Source organism: Erinaceus europaeus, chromosome 11 (assembly GCF_950295315.1).
Source record: "Erinaceus europaeus chromosome 11, mEriEur2.1, whole genome shotgun sequence".
In the NCBI taxonomy this organism is placed as follows: domain Eukaryota; kingdom Metazoa; phylum Chordata; class Mammalia; order Eulipotyphla; family Erinaceidae; genus Erinaceus; species Erinaceus europaeus.
In genome coordinates, this window is record NC_080172.1 from 3,017,744 (window position 1) to 3,036,546 (window position 18,803).

An 18,803-nucleotide genomic window follows, 5' to 3' on the forward strand; every position below is an offset into this window, starting at 1 on the left:
AGAGTTGGAGAGTTCCTGAGTTCCTGAGTTCGAGAGTTTCAGGGTTACAGAGTAAGAGAGAGTTCCAGTGTGTCAGAGTTTCAGAGGGTTCCTGAGTGCCAGAGTTCCTGAGTTCCTGAGTTGGAGAGTAAGGGAGAGGGTTCCTGAGAGAGGGTTCCTGAGTTCGAGAGTAAAAGAAAGAGTGCTTGCGCCGCCGCAAAGAGACAGCAGAGTTCTGTTTGGTGATTAGTTTGTCTTAGTTTATGAATCGTTGTTCCTGAATAAAGAAATACAGCTTCCCTGCCCAGCCGTTGTCTCCGCGTCTCTGTTACCCGCCGTGAAGCAAGCCAGCCCGGCCAGAGCCTCCGAAAATTTTAACAGGATAGGACAGAGAAAAATGGAGAGAGGAGGGGAAGACAGAGGGGGGAGAGAAAGACAGACACCTGCAGACCTGCTTCACCGTCTGTGAAGCGACTCCCCTGCAGGTGGGGAGCCGGGGGCTCAAACTGGGATCCTTACGCCGCTCCTTGTGCTTTGCGCCACCTGCGCTTAACCCGCTGTGCTACCACCCGACTCCCTGAAGTAATATTTTTTTAACCCAGTAAATACTACCACCTACCCCCTCCACAAAAAAAAAAAAAGAAAAGAAAAGAGAGTGGTTCAGGAGGTGGCACAGTGGTAAAGCTTTGGACTCTCAAGCATGAGGTCCCGAGTTCAATCCCTGGCAGCACATGTGCCAGAGTAATATCTGGTTCTTTCTCTCCTCCTATCTTTCTCATTAATAAATAAAAAAAAATCTTAAAAAAAAAAAGCATGAGGTCTGGCCCACAGCATGGAATATGCCAGAGTGATGCTGTGCTGTGTTTTCTCTCTGTCTGTCTCTTTCTCTTATGTCTCATGTTAATAAATAAATCTCTTTCAAAGGCCTCACTGAGAAGACAGCATTTTAGTAACTACCTAAAGAAACCAGGACTTGAGCTATGCAGACATTCGAGGGGAAAGCATTGCAGGGGAAGGACTAGAAGTGTATCACCAGGGTGGAGTCCTTGAGGGGAACAGAGGGGATGGGCTCAGTGAGTGTGGTGGCGGTCAGAGAGGGAGACAGAAAGGTCACATATCTAGACCTTTGGCAGGCTCTGGCTTATATCAGAGGGAAGTGGGGAGCTGCTTGAGGATTTCAAGTAAGGAAGTAATCTGTCTGATGCACTTTGACAGCTGAGAGAAAACTGTATTGTGGTTTATAAGAGGAAGAAGACAAGTTATAAGCAGATATAATAATTGAGGCAAAAGATATATTCTAGGTGCCACTGTCATGTCTCTTTTTTAAATACATCTTTTTATTATTCATTTATTTATTTATTATTGAATAGAGACAGAGAGAAGTTGAAAGGGGAATGGGGAGATAGAGAGGGAAAGAGACAGAGATACCTGCAGCCCTGCTTCACCACTCATGAAGCTTTACCCCTGTAGGCACGACTGGGGGCTTGAACCTGGGTCCTTGTGCACTGTAATGTGAGCACTTAACTAAGTGTGTCACTGCCTGGCCCCTTATGAATGTATTTTCCAGGTCATATTTTCTTTCTTTTTTAAAAAAATATTTATTTATTATGTATTCCCTTTTGTTGCCCTTGTTGTTTTATTGTTGTAGTCATTATTGTTGTTATTGATGTCATCATTGTTGGATAGGACAGAGAGAAATGGAGAGAGGAGGGGAAAACGGGGAAAGAAAGACAGACACCGCAGACCTGCTTCACCGCCTGTGAAGTGATTCCCCTACAGGTGGAGAGCCGGGGGTTCAGTGGCTGGAACCGGGATCCTTATGCTGGTCCTTGCGCTTGGCGCCACTGTGCGCTTAACCCTCTGTGCTACCGCCCGACTCCCCAGGTCAGATTTTCTGAAGGATCATATATAGAGAGTATGGGGGGGGGGGGTCACCGGTGACTTCATTTTTTAGATGAATCAACCCATTTTCTTTAAAAAATATTTTTTTTGGTAGAGACAGAAATATAGAGGAAGATAGAGTTAGAGATAGATATGAAGACAGAGATAGGTAGAGACCTATAGCACTGCTTGTGAAGCTTCAAAATGTAAAGGAATGAGAAGGCTCTGAGAGGGGTGGGTTGGTAGGAAGTTCATTTGGATTTATGCTGACCTGCAGTTAAGTTCAAGGGGAGATGGTGAGCAGTCGATGGATATGTTATATGGGCATCATGGAGAAATCTGGGCTAAAAATACAACGTTGGGAGGTGTTCACGTAAAGACGGCTCCTTCTAACCACAGAACTGGAATAGGTCACTGCAGGAAATAAGTGCATTTTGAAATAAGACTAAAGACAAATGCTACAGTTTACGATTCAGGAAGGTGGGTGAGAACCAGAGAGGATTCAGTCCAATTTGGGTTGTCAGCGAGGCAGTGATCCCGGAGACCAAGTGAACACAGCATTCCAGAATGAAAGGTCAGCCGCCCAGGGGGGTGACTCGGGGACCACCCCAGCCAGTGGCAAGGACTTGGCACTCTCACTGCTGCAGCCCAGAGAGCTCAGGACGTTTAACCTGAGGGTCCAAGGCTCAAGTCTGTTTCGGTGCCACATATGACAGAATAAGGCCACTGGTGGGATTCTGGGATCTGAAGAACAAACGGAGCCTGAGCCCCATGACCATGGAACTCAGCACCTGTGAAACAGCACTGAGGAAGAATCTAGCAAAAAAGGGAAGGAAACAAACAAAAAAAAATCCATTCCCAGGTTCAATCCCAAGTACTACCATAAGCCAGAGCTGACCAGTGCTCTGGTAAAAAAATAAATAAATAAAAAGGAATGGCAAAATAAAAATATATTCTTATTACTATTCTTATTATTTGCCTCCAGGGTTATAGCTGGAGCTCAGTGCCTGCACTACACATCCACAGCTCCTGGTGGACGGTTTTTCCCTTTTATTGGACAGGACAGAGAAAAATGGAGAGAGGAGGGGGGGGATAGAGAGGGAGAGAGAAAGAGAGACACTTGCAGACCTGCTTCACTGCTTGTGAGGTGACCACCCTGCAGGTGGGGAATCTGTGGCTCAAACCTGGATCCTTGTGCAGGTCCACACACTTCACACTGTGTGTGCTTAACGTGGTGCACCACCGCCCAACAAAAATATTTATTGAGTTTCTATTATGCATCAAGAACATTTTTGTAAGAAATCCTCAGACACACTTATGCTATAGAGATTAATTTCCTTTGATACATGAGGAACCTGAACTTAGAGAGGTGAGTACCTTCTCCAAGGTCACACAACAGGAAAAGCCAGAATTTATAAACAGGTTTATATTTAAAAGGTTAAGAAGCTCTTTCCTCATTCCCAGATGAATTTATTTGAGACATAGCTATACAATTCCCAAGGGATAGGGTTACTAACAGGCAATTATTAAAAATAATGGACTGGGCAGCTTTCCCTGACCATTTTATGCTCTGTGCGTATCAAGAGACAATTTGTTTCTGCTGTTCAGTGAGTGGTTACTTTATTTTCATGACTTTTTAAAAAATTTTTTACTTATTGATTGGATAGAGACAGCCATAAATCAAGAGGGAAGTGGGTGACAGAGAGGGAGAGAAGCAGAAAGACACCTGCAGCCCTGCTTCACCACTTGTGAAGATTTCCCCCTGCAGGTGGGGACCAGGGGCTCGAACCTGGGTCCTTGCGACTGTAACGTGCATTCAACCAGTCGCGCCACCACCTGGCCCCTTTTCATGACATGTTTAGGGTCCCTTCTTCTCTTTCATTTCAACCATTCAAGCTCTGTCAGCGCAGAAGGAAAAGGTAGACTATTAACCAACTGCTTAAGCACTTTAGCAGAGACATCTTTTGGAAGATATGGTTGCAACAAATAGTTATATGTATCTGAAACCTACACTACTTCTGTTTGTTGGTTTGACAGTAGGTTCAATAAGAGGTCACAAAGTCTTTAAGCTTCATGCCAAACACTCAGAAACCCAAGACTGGGTTCATTGATTAATAGTTTGTAGTTGCTCAAAATTAATGATTATTGGCAATTGATTTTCCCAGCTGGACTTCTAGGGAGAATCGTGAGTTCTCAAGGTGCAAACCCTTGTGTGGATAAATCGAAGCTGAGCCTGGAGGGAACTACAACTCCAGGCTTTGCCAGACAGATGATTTGGTCCTTGGCTGCAGGCCCGGCAGCGACTTTCAACCCCACCACTAGTTCTCAGGACTGAGAGCAGCAGACCTGAGTGTCTCTTCCCACACTGAGCCACAATCAAATTCCCGCCTGTCTGCTCACGGGGCATTCAGAATACATGGAATGCTCTTCTACATGTGAGTCCTTCAAATAATGAAAGAAAAACGTTGTACTCCTAATTTTCTTTTCTAAAATTAAAAAAAAAACTTATTCCCTTTTGTTGCCTTGTAGTTATTGTTGTTGTTGTTGTTGCTATTGTTGTTGGATAGGACAGAGAGAAATGGAGAGAGGAGGGGAAGACAGAGGGGGAGAGATGGGGAGAGATAGATAGACACCTGCAGACCTGCTTCACCACCTGTGAAGCGACTCCCCTGCAGGTGGGGAGCCGGGGGCTCGAACCTGGATTCTTCCTGTGGGTCCTTGCGCTTTGCGCCACGTGTGCTTAACCCACTGCGCTACCGCCTGACTCCCACTCCTTCTCTTTTCTGTCCTTCCTCTGCCCGATGCTTCAAAAAAATAACAGTAGCTATTGATCATGTGTATCAGGGCTGGTAGTGGGGACAGGTGAGGGTTTGGGAGGGTCATGACACACTGGAAAAACACAAGATGTGAATTCAATCCCATGCACCTTGTGTACTGGAGTGATGCTCTGGCCCCCTTCCCATTAATCAATAAATATATTTTTTAAAATATGTTTTATTTCACCCCTTTAGACCAAGTATAATAGACTGTGAGAACTGTTTTTTTTGGGGGAGGGAGGGCGATGGCACAGATGGTGGGTGCAGTGCAGACCTGTATTTCTAAACTTTTATACTCTTATAAACCACTAGTAAATCACCCATAAGATTTCTTTTATTGGACACGACGAGAGAAATTGAGAGAGGATGGGGAGATAGAGAAGGATAGACATCTGCAGACCTGCTTCACCGCGCCACCGCTCCTGAAGCAGATGCCCTGAAGGTGGGGAGCGGGGGCTCAAACTCCGGTCCTTGCGCTTGGTAATATATGCGTTTAGTCCGGTCCCACTAATAAGATTTTTTAAAAAGAAATAAATTAAAATGCTTAAAAGTAGAAAGCAGGTAATTGCCGTTAAGGGCACTACATCCCCAGCCCCAATCTCACACTTGGCTCTGCAACTCCTCCTCTGGGCGCTCACAATACCTTCCGCTGGACTATGATTGACAGGGGCAGTCCCAGACCTTAGAAGGGGCGGGGCCGCGCGGGAAGGCTTGGGGCGTGGCCTCTCGCAGGGCAAGTCCCCTAGATGTGGGCGTGGCCTCGCAAAGCGCTTGGCCTATCGCATGCGACCTGGGCGTGGTCTCTGGGGGCGTGATCTCCTGGGCTTTCTCGGGGGCGTGGCCTCCCAGAACGCTGAGCCCCCCGCGTGGGCGTGGCCCCTGTGGGGGCGTGACCTCTCGCGGGGCATGTCCCCTATGTGTGGGCGTGGCCTCGCAAAGCGCTTGGCCTATCGCATGCGAGATGGGCGTGATCTCTCTGGAGACGTGGTCTCCCGGCCTCTTTAGGGGGCGTGGCTCCCCAGATGCCCAGCCCCCCTCGTGGGCGTGTCCCCGCTCCCGGGGGCGTGGCCTCTCGCAGGTGAGTCCGGAGTCTGGGTTTCACTGAAACTCAATCCGCCTCTGGGCAGACCCGGGAGAGAGTGGCTTCTCTGCGGCGCGCGGAGATCGGGAATCTGCCAAGTGCCCGGCCGGCCGCCAGTCGTCCCGTCGGGGCTGCGGGAGGGCAGCATGCGGAGCGGGAGCGGGAGCGGGAGCGCGGCGTGGCTGCTGGGGGGCGCCCTGCTGCTGGCGGCCTCGGCCTCCGCCAACCGCACCCTGCAAGGTGAGCGGCGTGCGGCGCGCAGGGCCGGGCCGGGCCGGGGCTCCAGGGGCTCGGAGCGGCTGCAGGTGCGCCCAGGTGCGCCCAGGTGTGCCCCTGCCAGCACCCCGCGGCTTGGTGGGGCTGCCGCCTCCTGGGGCCGCAGCTGGGCGGGCAGGAGAGGCTGGGGACCCCGAGGCTGGGCTCTCCTCCCGGGGCCCGGCTTCTTTGCCAACAGCGAGTCATTAGGCAGCTTGTCGCACTCCCGGGCGACCTTCCCTGGGCGGGTCCCTGGGGACCCCTCTTACCTGATTAGCCTGGGAGCCCCTGCATCCGGCTCTGTGTAGTCCTCGCGGAGTCTGCGAACCCCTCTTAAAGTTATTGATGTCGTCGTTGTTGGATAGGACAGAGAGAAATGGAGAGAGGAGGGGAAGACAGAGAGGGGGAGAGAAAGACAGACACCTGCAGACCTGCTTCACCGCCTGTGAAGCGACTCCCCTGCAGGTGGGGAGACGGGAGCTCGAACTGGGATCCTTACGCCGGTCCCTGCGCTTTGCGCCACTTGCTTAACCTGCGTGCTACCGCCCGACTCCCCCCATTTTTTTTTAATGATCTTTATTGCATAAAGACAGCCAAAAACTGAGGGAAGAGGGAGGGAGGGAGAGAGAGAGAGAGACCTGCAGCCCTGCTTCACTTGTGGAACTTTTCCCCCTGCAGGTGGGGACGGGGTGGGGACGGGGTGGGGGTGGGGGCGGGGGCTCGAACCCAGGTTCTCGCGTATTGTACCGTGCGCTCAATCAGGTGTGCCACCATCCGGCTCCTTATAATTCTTTCCCCTTCCTCTTCCTCTTCCTCTTCTTTTTTTCTTTTTTTTTAATTTAAATTTTTAAATATTTATTTACTTTCCATTTTGTTGCCCTTGTTGTTTAACATTGTTGTGGTTATTGGTGTCATTGTTGTTGGACAGGACAGAGAGAAATGGAGAGAGGAGGGGAAGACAGAGGAGGGAGAGAAAGACAGACACCTGCAGACCTGCTTCACCGCCTGTCAAGCGACTCCCCTGCAGGTGGGTCCTCTTCTCTTTTTTTCTTTTCTTTTATCAGAGCACTGCTCAGCTCTGGCTTATGGTGGTGCGGGGCACTGAACCGGAGACTTTAGAGCCTTAGGCTCTTTGCATAACCATTGTGCTATCCACCCCTGAGGAAGACCCTTTTCGTGCTCAAGGTCCACGCTGAGTCCTCTCTACTGGTCGGGTGTGGGTCTGAGTCAGTGAGTAAGCGAGCCAAGGTCCGGCCTCCTGGGCGCTGGGTCCCTGAGCTTAAGACCACTGGGATTTACAAATGGCCCTTTTGGAACCCTGCCTTACTTTCGTATTTTTATTTTTTATTACTTGTTAAAATTGTTATTAGTGATTTAATAGTGATTAACAAGATTGTGAGACAACAGGGGTACAATTCCACACAGTTCCCACCACCAGAGAGAGTTCTGTGGCCCAGCCCCTCCATTGGAAGCTTCCTTGTTCTTTATCCCTCTGGGAGCATGGACACAAATTCTTTATGGGGAGCAGAAGGTGGGAGTTCTGGCTTCTGTCATTGCCTCATGGGGCCTGCTGAGGTTAGACTGGTCCAGGCAGAACCAGGCTCAGGCAGGGATTATATCTGGCCTGAGATCTCCCTACTGTGATGCCAGTAAATGTCCCCTCCCCCAGGAGCCACTAGGATTGTCTTGAAAGGGAGGTCTTGTGGGATCTGGAGCCCTGTTTGTAAAAGACATTTTCTCACTTGCCCCCTCTTCACAATGGAAAAGAACGTATCACCGTGAATTTCAATTTCTCACTGGAGTTAACAGAAAAGGGTGCAAACTTGGGAACTGCCCCTCCGGTCTGCATTTTATTGCTGGGGATCAGAATAAAGGCGTTTGTTTCCTGGGAGTTTTTGAAACTATGAACAAGTCTTCTGTGTGTGCCTTTGTTGTTTTTAAAGTTGGAAACTTAAAATTCAGGAGCAAAGTCTAGCATATGCAGACATTAAAAAAAAAAGATGTGGTTGTATTTGATGCTACATTATTATGGTTGCAGGCATTTTTCTGTATGGAGCTGGGCCTGAGTATTTGACCTGTTTCTCTTTACAAAGTGAACACCTGGGAGTAGAGGTGTTACTGGAATAGAAGGTGAATTGATTTAACAACAAGAGTGAAAATCAAGTTACTCGTTAACTGGAACTATTTAATTTTACACCTTGTATTTTCCCCTGCCCAAGCTCTGCATACTATTATTTCTTTGGTACTTTCCTAAAGTTAGTAAACTGGAAGATTTTTGATGGAGCTTTTCCGCAAGTTGAAACTGAATCAATCTTGACTGAGCCACACAGCATCAGCTAAGCTTCTCTGCCCCTTAGTGTATGTCTCTGCGTATATGTGCTCCTCAGTTTGCTACAGAACAGGTACAAATATTTTTCTTGAGTATATGGAACTCTGGTGGTAGGAAATGTGTGGAATTTTACCCCTCTTATCCTATGGTTTCGGTCACTATTTTCTACTTTTTATTTTATAAATAAATTAAATTTAAAAAATATTTTTCTTTCCAAAGGCCCTGCTACCAAAAGACACATGTAAGGGAATTTGGCCCAAACGCTTATTTTACAGATGACGGACATTAAAGTAGTAGGTAGGTAAAACCTAGAGTGTTTTACTTGAGAGGCACAATTCCACATAGTTCCCACCACCAGAGTTCCGTGTCCCATCCCCTCCATTGGAAGCTTCCCTCTGTATCCCTCTGGGAGTCTGGACCCAGATTCTTTATGAGGAGCAGAAGGTGGGAGTTCTGGCTTCTGTCATTGCTTCTCCACTGGACATGGGTGTTGGCAGGTGGATCCACACCCCCAGCCTGTTTTTGTCTGTCCCTGGTGGGGCAGGGATCTGGGGAGGGGAGGCTCCAGGACACATTACCACCCTTTACTTCTTCTTACAACTCTAATCAATGATCTGTGTTTTAATATATTTCATTTGTCTCCCAATTTGGATAAAAAATTCCAGGTTGTCATTATTGCCATGCTACTAGGACAGTCTCATTATCTAAAGGACATCACCAAATAGCAAATGAAGGGAGAGGTCTGGCCCAGTATGTGTGTGTGTGTGTGTGTGTGTGTGTGTGTGTGTGTGTGTGTGAGAGAGAGAGAGAGAGAGAGAGAGAGGGAGAGAGGGGCGTGTTGATGGCTGGTCGCCTTAAAGCAGGCTTCATGTGGGTGAAGATTCTGTCTGGGAGATTCCCTGTGCTGTAGTCCTTTGCGTTTTTCTTTTAAAGACTGACATGTCTGTTCTATGTAGAACTGGCTTTTAGTTACACAAGTCAGCTATGACCACCGTAGGGCACAAAAGACAAAATTTAATAACTAAATCACTTTAGTAGCCAGAGGATCCACTGCTAGTATTTTGGTTATTAGTCTTTCCTATATCTGTAGATAGCATATGGAGACCTTTGCTATCTTATACCACTGTGGGGTTTTATGCACAAGCATCAGTATCATGCCAGCGTGAAGCATTGTTAGTGAGTCTGAAATATAAGAGGGTGGGTCATAATTTCAGCCAGTCCTCTGCTCATGGGCTCTGGGGGTCGTTTCTGGTGTCTACAGAACACTGGAAGGAGACTACGAAGATAGGGCTTTAAATCTGTGTTTGGCTTCTTAGTTTTCCTTGTCATTAAAAATTAACCTTGATAGGTGATGCTTCAGTGAATTTGTGTTTGACTTTCTTATGTTTTATTAGCTGGGCAAGTGTTGAAAGAGAAACTGTTCATCATGAAAGAATGCATGAGAATGTCCTCAAGTGTACCTAAGGAGGGCTTGCCTATGGTTTTTGTAGCTTTTCAGTTTTCAGTCTGTGTTCCTTCCCAAAGGCTAGGCAGGAGCACAGATTTGGATGAGGAGATACTAGGGAAGAGGATATGAGAGAACAGTTAATACAAAGTGTTTGCTATGTTTGAACAGAAGAATAGATACTTCAAATAACAAGCAAGCAGTGTTTTTAAGTTATAAGTTTTATGTTCAGGGAGCCAGTTGCTCAAGTGTTAGACTTGTAGGGGGGATGCTCCAGGAGAGGTGAAGCAGTGCTGCAGGTCTCTCTCTCTGTCTCTCTCTCTCTCTATATATATATATACACACACACACACACACACACACAAATATATATATATATCTCCCCCTCCTTTCAATTTCCCTCTGTCCTGTCAAATGAAAGAAAAAGAAATTAAAAGCACCCCCTGGAACAGTGAATTTGTTGTGTAGACATCCAGCCTGAGTGATACAATTTACAGTCCAGATGAGTTAAAAAAACAAACATGAAATCCCTCATTCTCTTCCATCTAAACTGTCAGCAGTCTTTCAAATTTTTTTTTGATTGATTTAATAATGATCAACAACAGAGGTACAATTCCCACTACCAGAGTTCTGTGTCCCATCCCCTCCATTGGAAGGTTCCCCTTTTTTTTTTTTAAAATCCCTCTGGGAGTGTGGACCAAAGATCTTTATGGGGAGCAGAAGGTGGAGTTCTGGCTTCTGTCATTGCTTCTCCACTGGACATGGGCGTTGGCAGGTGCATCCACACCCCCAGCCTGTGTCTGTCTGTCCCTAGTGGGGCAGGGCTCTGGGGAGGGGAGGCTCCAGGACACATGGGTGAGGTCAGCTGCCCAGGCAAGTCAGGTTGACGCCATGGTAGTAACTGCAACTTAGTGCCTGAAAATCATTAAGATATAAAGCAGAACAAATTGTTTAATAATGGAACCTAAAGGTTTTAATCTGGAACCTAAAGGTTAGATTTGGGGTCTCCATTTTGGAAAAAGCTAGGAAGTTTATTTTAGGTATGTTCCAAGGGTCCATGATTTTACTAATTTTTGCCTGAGCCTGACAGCTAACATGCAGGTGGACCAAAGGTATTGTCTGGGGAGTTGGTGTCAGAGTTGGAAATAGGACTAGAAAGCTGGATTGGGGCAGAGAGGAGCTCCCAAATCTGGGAAAATTATATAAATATCATTGACTGTAGACCCCATCAATCTGATCAGGGCCCACGGCTATTCACTCACATTCAGCACAGGAGCCTGTGTGACCTCTGAGTCCCTGTCAGTCTGAGCTCACAGTCCATGGTCACAGCTGGAACATTCTAGGCTGCTCTCACGTCAGGACCCGTCTTCCTCGAGGGGCAGAGCAGGCTGACCAGCCTCCCTTCAGAGAGAGGGGCAGTTTCTACCACTGTTGTTCTCCATTGAGGACAAGGTCCTCTAGAGGCCCACAAGAGGGTTTATGATGATGTTCCTGATGGAGATGACCGGTGATGGTCGAGAGAGGGATCTGTTAGGGGTCTAGGCGCATCATGTCTGTGTGGAAATCCCAGGATTCCTTGACTGGGGCCACAGATGATGGGGTGGCCTGGTAGTGACCAAAAGGGCCCTCATTAAAGTGTGTGTCTCTTGCCCTTATCCAGCTTTTGTAGCACTTAACTGTATCTGACAAGCTTAGCCTCAGAGTGACTTAAGGAAGTGAAATAGGAAGTAGGTGAGGAGGGTCTCCAGGTCTAAGTAGAAACTATTTGGCAGAGTACTTTATGCTGTCTTTTTTAGGTCTTTCTACTTGCTGGTTTTACTTACTGAGTCACTGCAAACTAGTATGCATTTTTATTCTAAGGTGTATATTTTCCCCCAATTTATGGATCCATTGTACGTGTGCGCTACCCCATGGGCCCTGGTCTGTGCCTAGGTTCTGTCACTTTGTTAGGAAGTGCGCCACCTGAAATGGAACTAAGTGGCTCTGGTCACGCTGACCTGGCTGAGCTCAGCAGATACAGTGTCCGAGTGTCTGGGTGGAGAGGAGGGAATGGAGGAAAAACGAGGAAAGCAAGCCCCACCCAGAGGTTGCAGGACTAGGAGAACTATGGGCTTTATAGAGAATGGGGAAGGTTCCTGCTGCCTTAGAGTAATTTGGGAGTTGGGTTGACTTTGAAAATCCCATAGTTAGGATTTACTCTACCATATAAAATCTTACCATGATTTATGCTATTTAATGCCATTTACAAATAACTATATATTATATGTGGACAAACAACTTGCTTCTGGTCTCCCTGGTCTAAGATTATAGGTGATTTAATATTTCAGAAATAAAAAAGTCACCAGAGGTCTGTGTCCCCATCCCCACCCCCACAGATAACCACTATACTTCTTCCAGTCTTGAAAATTGGTTGACTTTTTTTTTTATTTCTTTATTGGGGAATTAACGTTTTATATTCAACAGTAAATAAAATAGTTTGTACATGCATAACATTCCCCAGTTTCCCATATAACAATATAACCCCTACTAGGTCCTCTGAATCCTTCTTGGATCTATATTCTCCCCACCCACCCACCCCAGAGTCTTTTACTTTGGTGCGATATGCCAATTCCAGTTCAGGTTCTACTTCTGTTTTTTTTTTTTTCTGATCTTGTTTTTCAACTTCTGCCTGAGAGTGAGATCACCCCATATTCATCCTTCTGTTTCTGACTTATTTCACTCAACATGATTTTTTCAAGGTCCATCCAAGATTGGCTGAAAACGGTGAAGTCACCATTTTTAATAGCTGAGTAGTATTCCATTGTGTATCTAGACCACAACTTGCTCAGCCACTCATCTGTTGTTGGACACCTGGGTTGCTTCCAGGTTTTGGCTATTACAAATTGTGCTGCCAAGAACATGTGTGTACACAGATCTCTTTGGATGGATGTGTTGGGTTCCTTAGGATCTATCCCCACGAGAGGAATTGCAGGGTCATAGGGTAGGTCCATTTCTAGCCTTCTGAGAGTTCTCCAGACTGCTCTCCACAGAGGTTGGACCAATTGACATTCCCACTAGCAGTGCAGGAGGGCTCCTTTGACCCCATATCCTCTCCAGCATTTGCTGCTGTTACCTTTTCTGATGTCTGACATTCTCACAGGAGTGAAGTGATATCTCATTGTTGTCTTTATTTGCATTTCTCTGACAATCAGAGACTTGGAGCATTTTTTCATGTGTTTCTTGGCCTTTTGGATCTCTTCTGTGGTGAATATTCTGTCCATGTCCTCCTCCCATTTTTGGATGGGGTTATTTATTGTCTTGTTGTTGAGTCTGGCAAGCTCTTTATATATGTTGGTTATTAAACTCTTGTTTGATGTATGGCATGTAAAGATCTTCTCACATTCTGTGAGGGGGTCTCTTGGTTTGGGTAGTGGCTTCTTTTGCTGTGCAGAAGCTTTTTAATTTGATGTAGTCTCATAGGTTTATACTTGCCTTAGTCTTCTTTGTAATTGGATTCGTTTCATTGAAGATATCTTTGAAATTTATGCGGAAAAGAGTTCTGCCAACATTTTCCTCTAAGTATCTGATAGTTTCTGGTCTAACATCCTTGATCCACTTGGAATTTACTTTTGTATTTGGTGAAATACAGTGATTCAGTTTCATTCTTCTGCATGTTTCAACCCATTGTTTCCAACACCATTTGTTGAAGAGACTCTGCTTTCCCCATTTAATAGTCTGGGCCTCATTGTTAAAGTTTAGATGTCCATAGGTGTGGGAGCTCACAACGTTTTGTTTCTTTTTCACATTTGGATACTCAATTCTCTTTATTCTGCATATAATTGAAGCCACTCTGTAGTGTCCTTCACCCCCTGACTTGCTTCCCTGAGCATCATCTTCTCCAGTTCCATCCACTTTATCCCAAAGGACACAGTATCACTCCTTTTTTATTGCTGCATAATACTCTATTGAGAATATACCCCGTAACCTTTTTATCCAGTCATCTGTCAAAGGACATTTTGGTCCAGGTTTTTGCTACTATGAATAAATACAGGGCACATAACAGTAGCTTCTTCTTTTTTTTAAAAAAAAAAATTTATTTATTTTAAAATATTTATTTATTTATTTCCTTTTTGTTACCCTTTTTATTTATTGGTGTTGTTATTGATGTCTTCATTGTTAGATAGGACAGAGAGAAATGGAGAGAGGAAGGGAAGACAGAGAGAGGGAGAGAAAGACACCTGCAGACCTGCTTCATCGCTTGTGAAGCGACTCCCCCGCAGGTGGGGAGCTGGGGGCTCGAACCGGATCTTTGTGCTTAGCGCCACCTGCGCATAACCTGCCGTGCTACCGCCAGACTCCCAACAGTAGCTTCTTAATATAATGAAATAAACAGTACCATAAAATCTTTCATCTGTTCCAATTTCTCATTACCTCATAAGTACTATTTTATTTGCATTCTGATTTTCAGATATTCCTGGTCTACAAGCTGTTATATGTTCTAGACATAGCTTCCCATGGCTGCAAAACCCCGCACCCGGCCACACCCTCCACCAGTCTGCCGCCTTCCCCCCCCTCCACTGAGCTAGCCCGCTCCCTCAGTCCCAGGTCGTCATCTCAGCTCTGTGGTTCAAGCTACCATTGGTTCCCATTTCTCCCTACGCCCCAGATGAGTAAGATCCCCCCGCATTTCCCTTTCATACAAGCCCCTCTGCATTTGTTGTAGTCTGGTCGCAGGGTACTGAGTTCCTTTGACTGTCTGGAGTTCTTCACCATGCCAGGTCTCATCACTTGGGCAGAATCTTCTTGCTTAGAGGCCCTTACCATTTCAGATGTTGAATATATCATGCCAGTCCTTTGTCTGTTGAGAAATCAGCAGAAAGTTTGCTTGGGGCTCCCTTCTGGGTGACTTTCGCCCATCTCTTGCAACTCATTGAACTGAGCCCCGACAGACTGTTTCCCGGGGTGGGTGTCCCCTGAAGACAGTCCCTCTGAGCCCCGACAGACTGTTTCCCGGGGTGGATGTCCCCTGAAGACAGGCCCTCTGAGCCCCGACAGACTGTTTCCCGGGGTGGATGTCCCCTGAAGACAGGCCCTCTGAGCCCCGACAGACTGTTTCCCGGGGTGGATGTCCCCTGGAGACAGTCCCTCTGAGCCCCGACAGACTGTTTCCGGGGTGGGTGTCCCCTGGAGACAGTCCCTCTGAGCCCCGACAGACTGTTTCCGGGGTGGGTGTCCCCTGGAGACAGTCCCTCTGAGCCCCGACAGACTGTTTCCGGGGTGGGTGTCCCCTGGAGACAGTCCCTCTGAGCCCCGACAGACTGTTTCCGGGGTGGGTGTCCCCTGGAGACAGTCCCTCTGAGCCCCAACAGACTGTTTCCCGTGTGGATGTCCCCTGGAGACAGGCCCTCTGATCCCCGACAGACTGTTTCCGGGGTGGATGTCCCCTGGGGATAGTCCCTCCAAACACTGATCTACAGGACCCAGCTCTGTCACACACTCTGAAGAGCTTGTGAACATTTTTCAAGTGGATGGGGGAATTTTCAGGAAACTCTTACACCTCTGAAAGACTTCCAGAATATGTTGATATTAATACAAATATCCGTATAAATTATTGGGAAAGAGGCTAATTTAAACAAGCATTAACTAACATTTCAGTGATAAGTTTTTACATCTTAATGTGTTTTGTTTGAAAGACAATGTGTGAAATCGGCATAGGTTGGCGTCCGTGGATTCCTGTAGGTAACCGAGGGGAAGAGAACATCATGGGTGCTGTGTGGCGAGGGCTTAGAGGCCTGGATTCCAGAAGTGGCTACCTGGGTTTGGGTCCTGTTCTACCAAATAGCTGTTGGGAAGAAGTTCTCTTCTTTAGGTTTCTATAAAGTGTTTGTATAAAATGAAGGTACAGCACGTACCAGATAAAGCTGTTGTGAAATAAGTCAGCACATGTGATGTTGAAAGCAATACCAGAGCACTACTCAGCTCTGACTTTGGTGATGCCGGGAACTAAATTGAAAGAAGGAAAGAGAGAAAGAAGGAATGAATGAAAGAAAGAAAGGAAGGAAGGGAGGAGACAGACAGACAAAACCCACGAATCCTATTGCCCAGAGAAGCCCTATAAGCTTTTTGCATGCTCCTCTGTGCCTGTTTGAACAAGCTGTCGCTCCCACTGAAACACTCGCTGGCTTGTGTAATGACTGTTGTCTCCTTGCCCTGCTTGTGTAGGAATCAGCAGAAGCTCGAAAGGAAGAAGTTTGATTGGCTATCATAACCACTCATCTCCCATCACTGGGAAAGGGATTTCAGCGAGCCCAGGCTTGTCTGTGGATGAATTCTCCACCTCTGTCCTCACTGGGAAACTGACCACTGTCTTTCTCCCAATCGTCTACACGATTGTTTTTGTGGTCGGCTTGCCAAGTAACAGCATGGCCCTGTGGGTCTTTGTCTTCCGGTCGAAGAAGAAGCACCCTGCCGTGATTTACATGGCCAACCTGGCGCTGGCAGATCTTCTGTCTGTCATCTGGTTCCCCCTGAAGATCTCCTATCACTTCCACGGCAACAACTGGGTGTACGGGGAAGCACTCTGCAAGGTGCTTATCGGCTTCTTCTATGGCAACATGTACTGTTCCATCCTCTTCATGACGTGCCTCAGTGTGCAGAGGTACTGGGTCATCGCAAAGCCCATGGTCCACTCCAAGAAGATGGCCCACATTGCTGTTGGCGTCTCCCTGGCAATCTGGTTGCTGATTCTGCTGGTCACCGTCCCCTTGTATGTCATGAAGCAGACTGTCTACATTCCGGCCCTTAACATCACCACCTGTCATGATGTCTTGCCGCAGGAGGTGTTGGTAGGGGACATGTTCAATTACTTTCTGTCTCTGGCCATTGGGGTTTTTCTTTTCCCGGCCTTCCTCACTGCCTCTGCCTACGTGCTGATGATCAGGACCCTCCGGTCTTCCGCCATGGACGAACACTCAGAAAAGAAGAGGCAAAGAGCCATCAAACTCATCGTGACGGTCCTGGCTATGTACCTCATCTGCTTCACTCCCAGCAACCTCCTGCTCGTGGTGCATTACTTCCTGATTCGAAACAGGAGCCAGAGCCATGTCTACGCCCTGTACATCACAGCCCTCTGCCTCTCCACACTCAACAGCTGCATCGACCCCTTTGTCTATTACTTCGTCTCGCAAGACTTCAGAGATCATGCCAAGAACGCTCTCCTTTGTCGAAGTGTCCGTACAGTCCAGAGGATGCAAGTGTCTCTCACATCTAAGAAGTTCTCTAGCAAGTCCAGCTCTTACTCTTCAAGCTCAACCACCATTAAAACCTCCTACTGAGTTTCCCAATTCCTTGGATGAAAGCTTCAGGGGACAACTTAGACATCCCTTGACGTGAGGGACGCTTCTGTTTTCTAGCCAAGTGGAACTTACCACAAACCACGTATATGCAGCCTAACTCAGGGTCACAAAGGACTTCTTTTGTTCTTTTGTTTGCAGGAAGGAAGTCTCCCCTAACTTAGGAACCCGTTTCAGCGTTCTTCTGCTTTATGTTCTCAGGAACAGAAGGGATTTTTCAGAAGGTGGCAAGTCACTACTTGCAAGAACTAGTCCCGGCATGGAGAGTTACTTGCAGAAACTTTCACATCACAAGGCAGTTACAGCACTTCAGGACTCTGAGATGGTTGATCCAGTTGACTGACTTTACAGAGGAGGAATTGGACAGTAGAATACGAAAGTTCAGTGGGATCCTTGTATCAGCTCACTGAATCCTTTGAGGGGCTTGTTTTTGAAAGGCTGGACTCTGTGATGGGAACTGGACTCTGTGATGGGAACTGGACTCTGTGATGGGAACTCAGGGACTTGGATCGATCGATTATGGAACCTGCATTTTACAAGTCTCTTGCTCAAGTAAGTGAGGTTCTGGAACCCCTGATCTGAGCACTGCTCAGGCTTTACAAAGTGCCATGGGAGTTTCTGAAAAGAGGAGAATAAAGACTACTTTGTGTTCAGGCCATAATGGCATCTGTTGGCTTACCGAAACTTTCCTTTAAGCCTTTGCAGACATTACCACTTCAAGGAAAAGGCAGTGATGACTTTGAAATACAAATGTTATCTAACGTTTTACTGATCTCAGCCAGTAAATCTTCAGGTCGTCTGAGTAACAGAATGTGCTGTAACTTAGAACGGCATTTTCCACTTAGTATTTTTGTAATTGGGGTTAGAATATTTATTGTCAGTTTTGCTCACCTGTTATTAAATATGAAATCACAATTTGTATTACATCTGTTTGGGGGAAACACACTAAAGCAGATGTGCCTTGCAATATATTAGAGGTCTTTGACTAAAAGCCAACATTATACAATGGTTGTTTTGTGACTTTTAAAGCTAATTGTTTTATTGTATGATGTGTAAATAACAGGACTTTTTTATGACTTATTTTTGAGTTTTGTGGTTTATTTATTTATTCTTAGGAAGGGGAGTGTCGACAACCTCATTCCTCTAAGTGGAAGTGGTATGAAGGACTCTGATATTTTTTACAAAGCCAGGGCCTAGTGTACCTACAGCTCTATGACAGTTTTCATTTAAACATGTTTTAGAGTTCTCCCATATCTGTATTGTGTAGTTTTTAAATGATAAAAGCTACATATTACCTATACTTTGTATCTATTGTGTAGTATTTAGTGATTTCTTCAGCTGTTTCCTTGTCTTACCTATTAGAAGAGTAATGCATCAGATGTCTGTGTGTGGTCTTCTTTGGGGGTGCTTCTGTGGAGTGAGTCCCCAAGAAATAAAACAACCCAGGTCAAAATGATGCTCTTTCCGGTGGCGCACCTGCTAAGCACACACATCACAGTGCACAGAGACCCAGGTTCAAACCCCTGGCCCCCACTTGCAGGGAGAAAGCAGGGCTGCAGGTATCTCTCTGTTTTCCTCTCTATCTCCTCTTCCCCTCTCAGTTTTGTTGTGTCTATCCAGCAAGAAAAAAACTGGTAAATCTTGCTAAATTATCTTCTTTTTTTTTTAACCAGAGCACAGCTCAGTT

General features: G+C 46.5%; 1 protein-coding gene across 1 annotated transcript; it reads left to right on the forward strand.

Moving 5' to 3' along the window:
• The first annotated feature begins 5,768 nt into the window (after window positions 1-5,768).
• F2RL1 (F2R like trypsin receptor 1) lies at window positions 5,769-18,196 on the forward strand. The gene is made up of 2 exons (XM_007518994.3): window positions 5,769-5,997; window positions 15,987-18,196. Exons 1-2 carry the CDS (start codon window positions 5,904-5,906, stop codon window positions 17,096-17,098), a joined length of 1,206 nt encoding a protein of 401 aa, XP_007519056.2. The 5' UTR covers window positions 5,769-5,903; the 3' UTR covers window positions 17,099-18,196.
• Window positions 18,197-18,803: the final 607 nt, after the last annotated feature.

What these genes read in the sequence shown, in the direction of transcription:
- F2RL1 (XM_007518994.3), top strand. Translation starts at nt 5,904, where the DNA reads ATGCGGAGCGGGAGCGGGAGCGGGAGCGCGGCGTGGCTGCTGGGGGGC. An exon ending in CGCCAACCGCACCCTGCAAG is followed by an intron (nt 5,998 to 15,986) that starts GTGAGCGGCGTG and finishes CTGCTTGTGTAG; the next exon opens with GAATCAGCAGAAGCTCGAAA.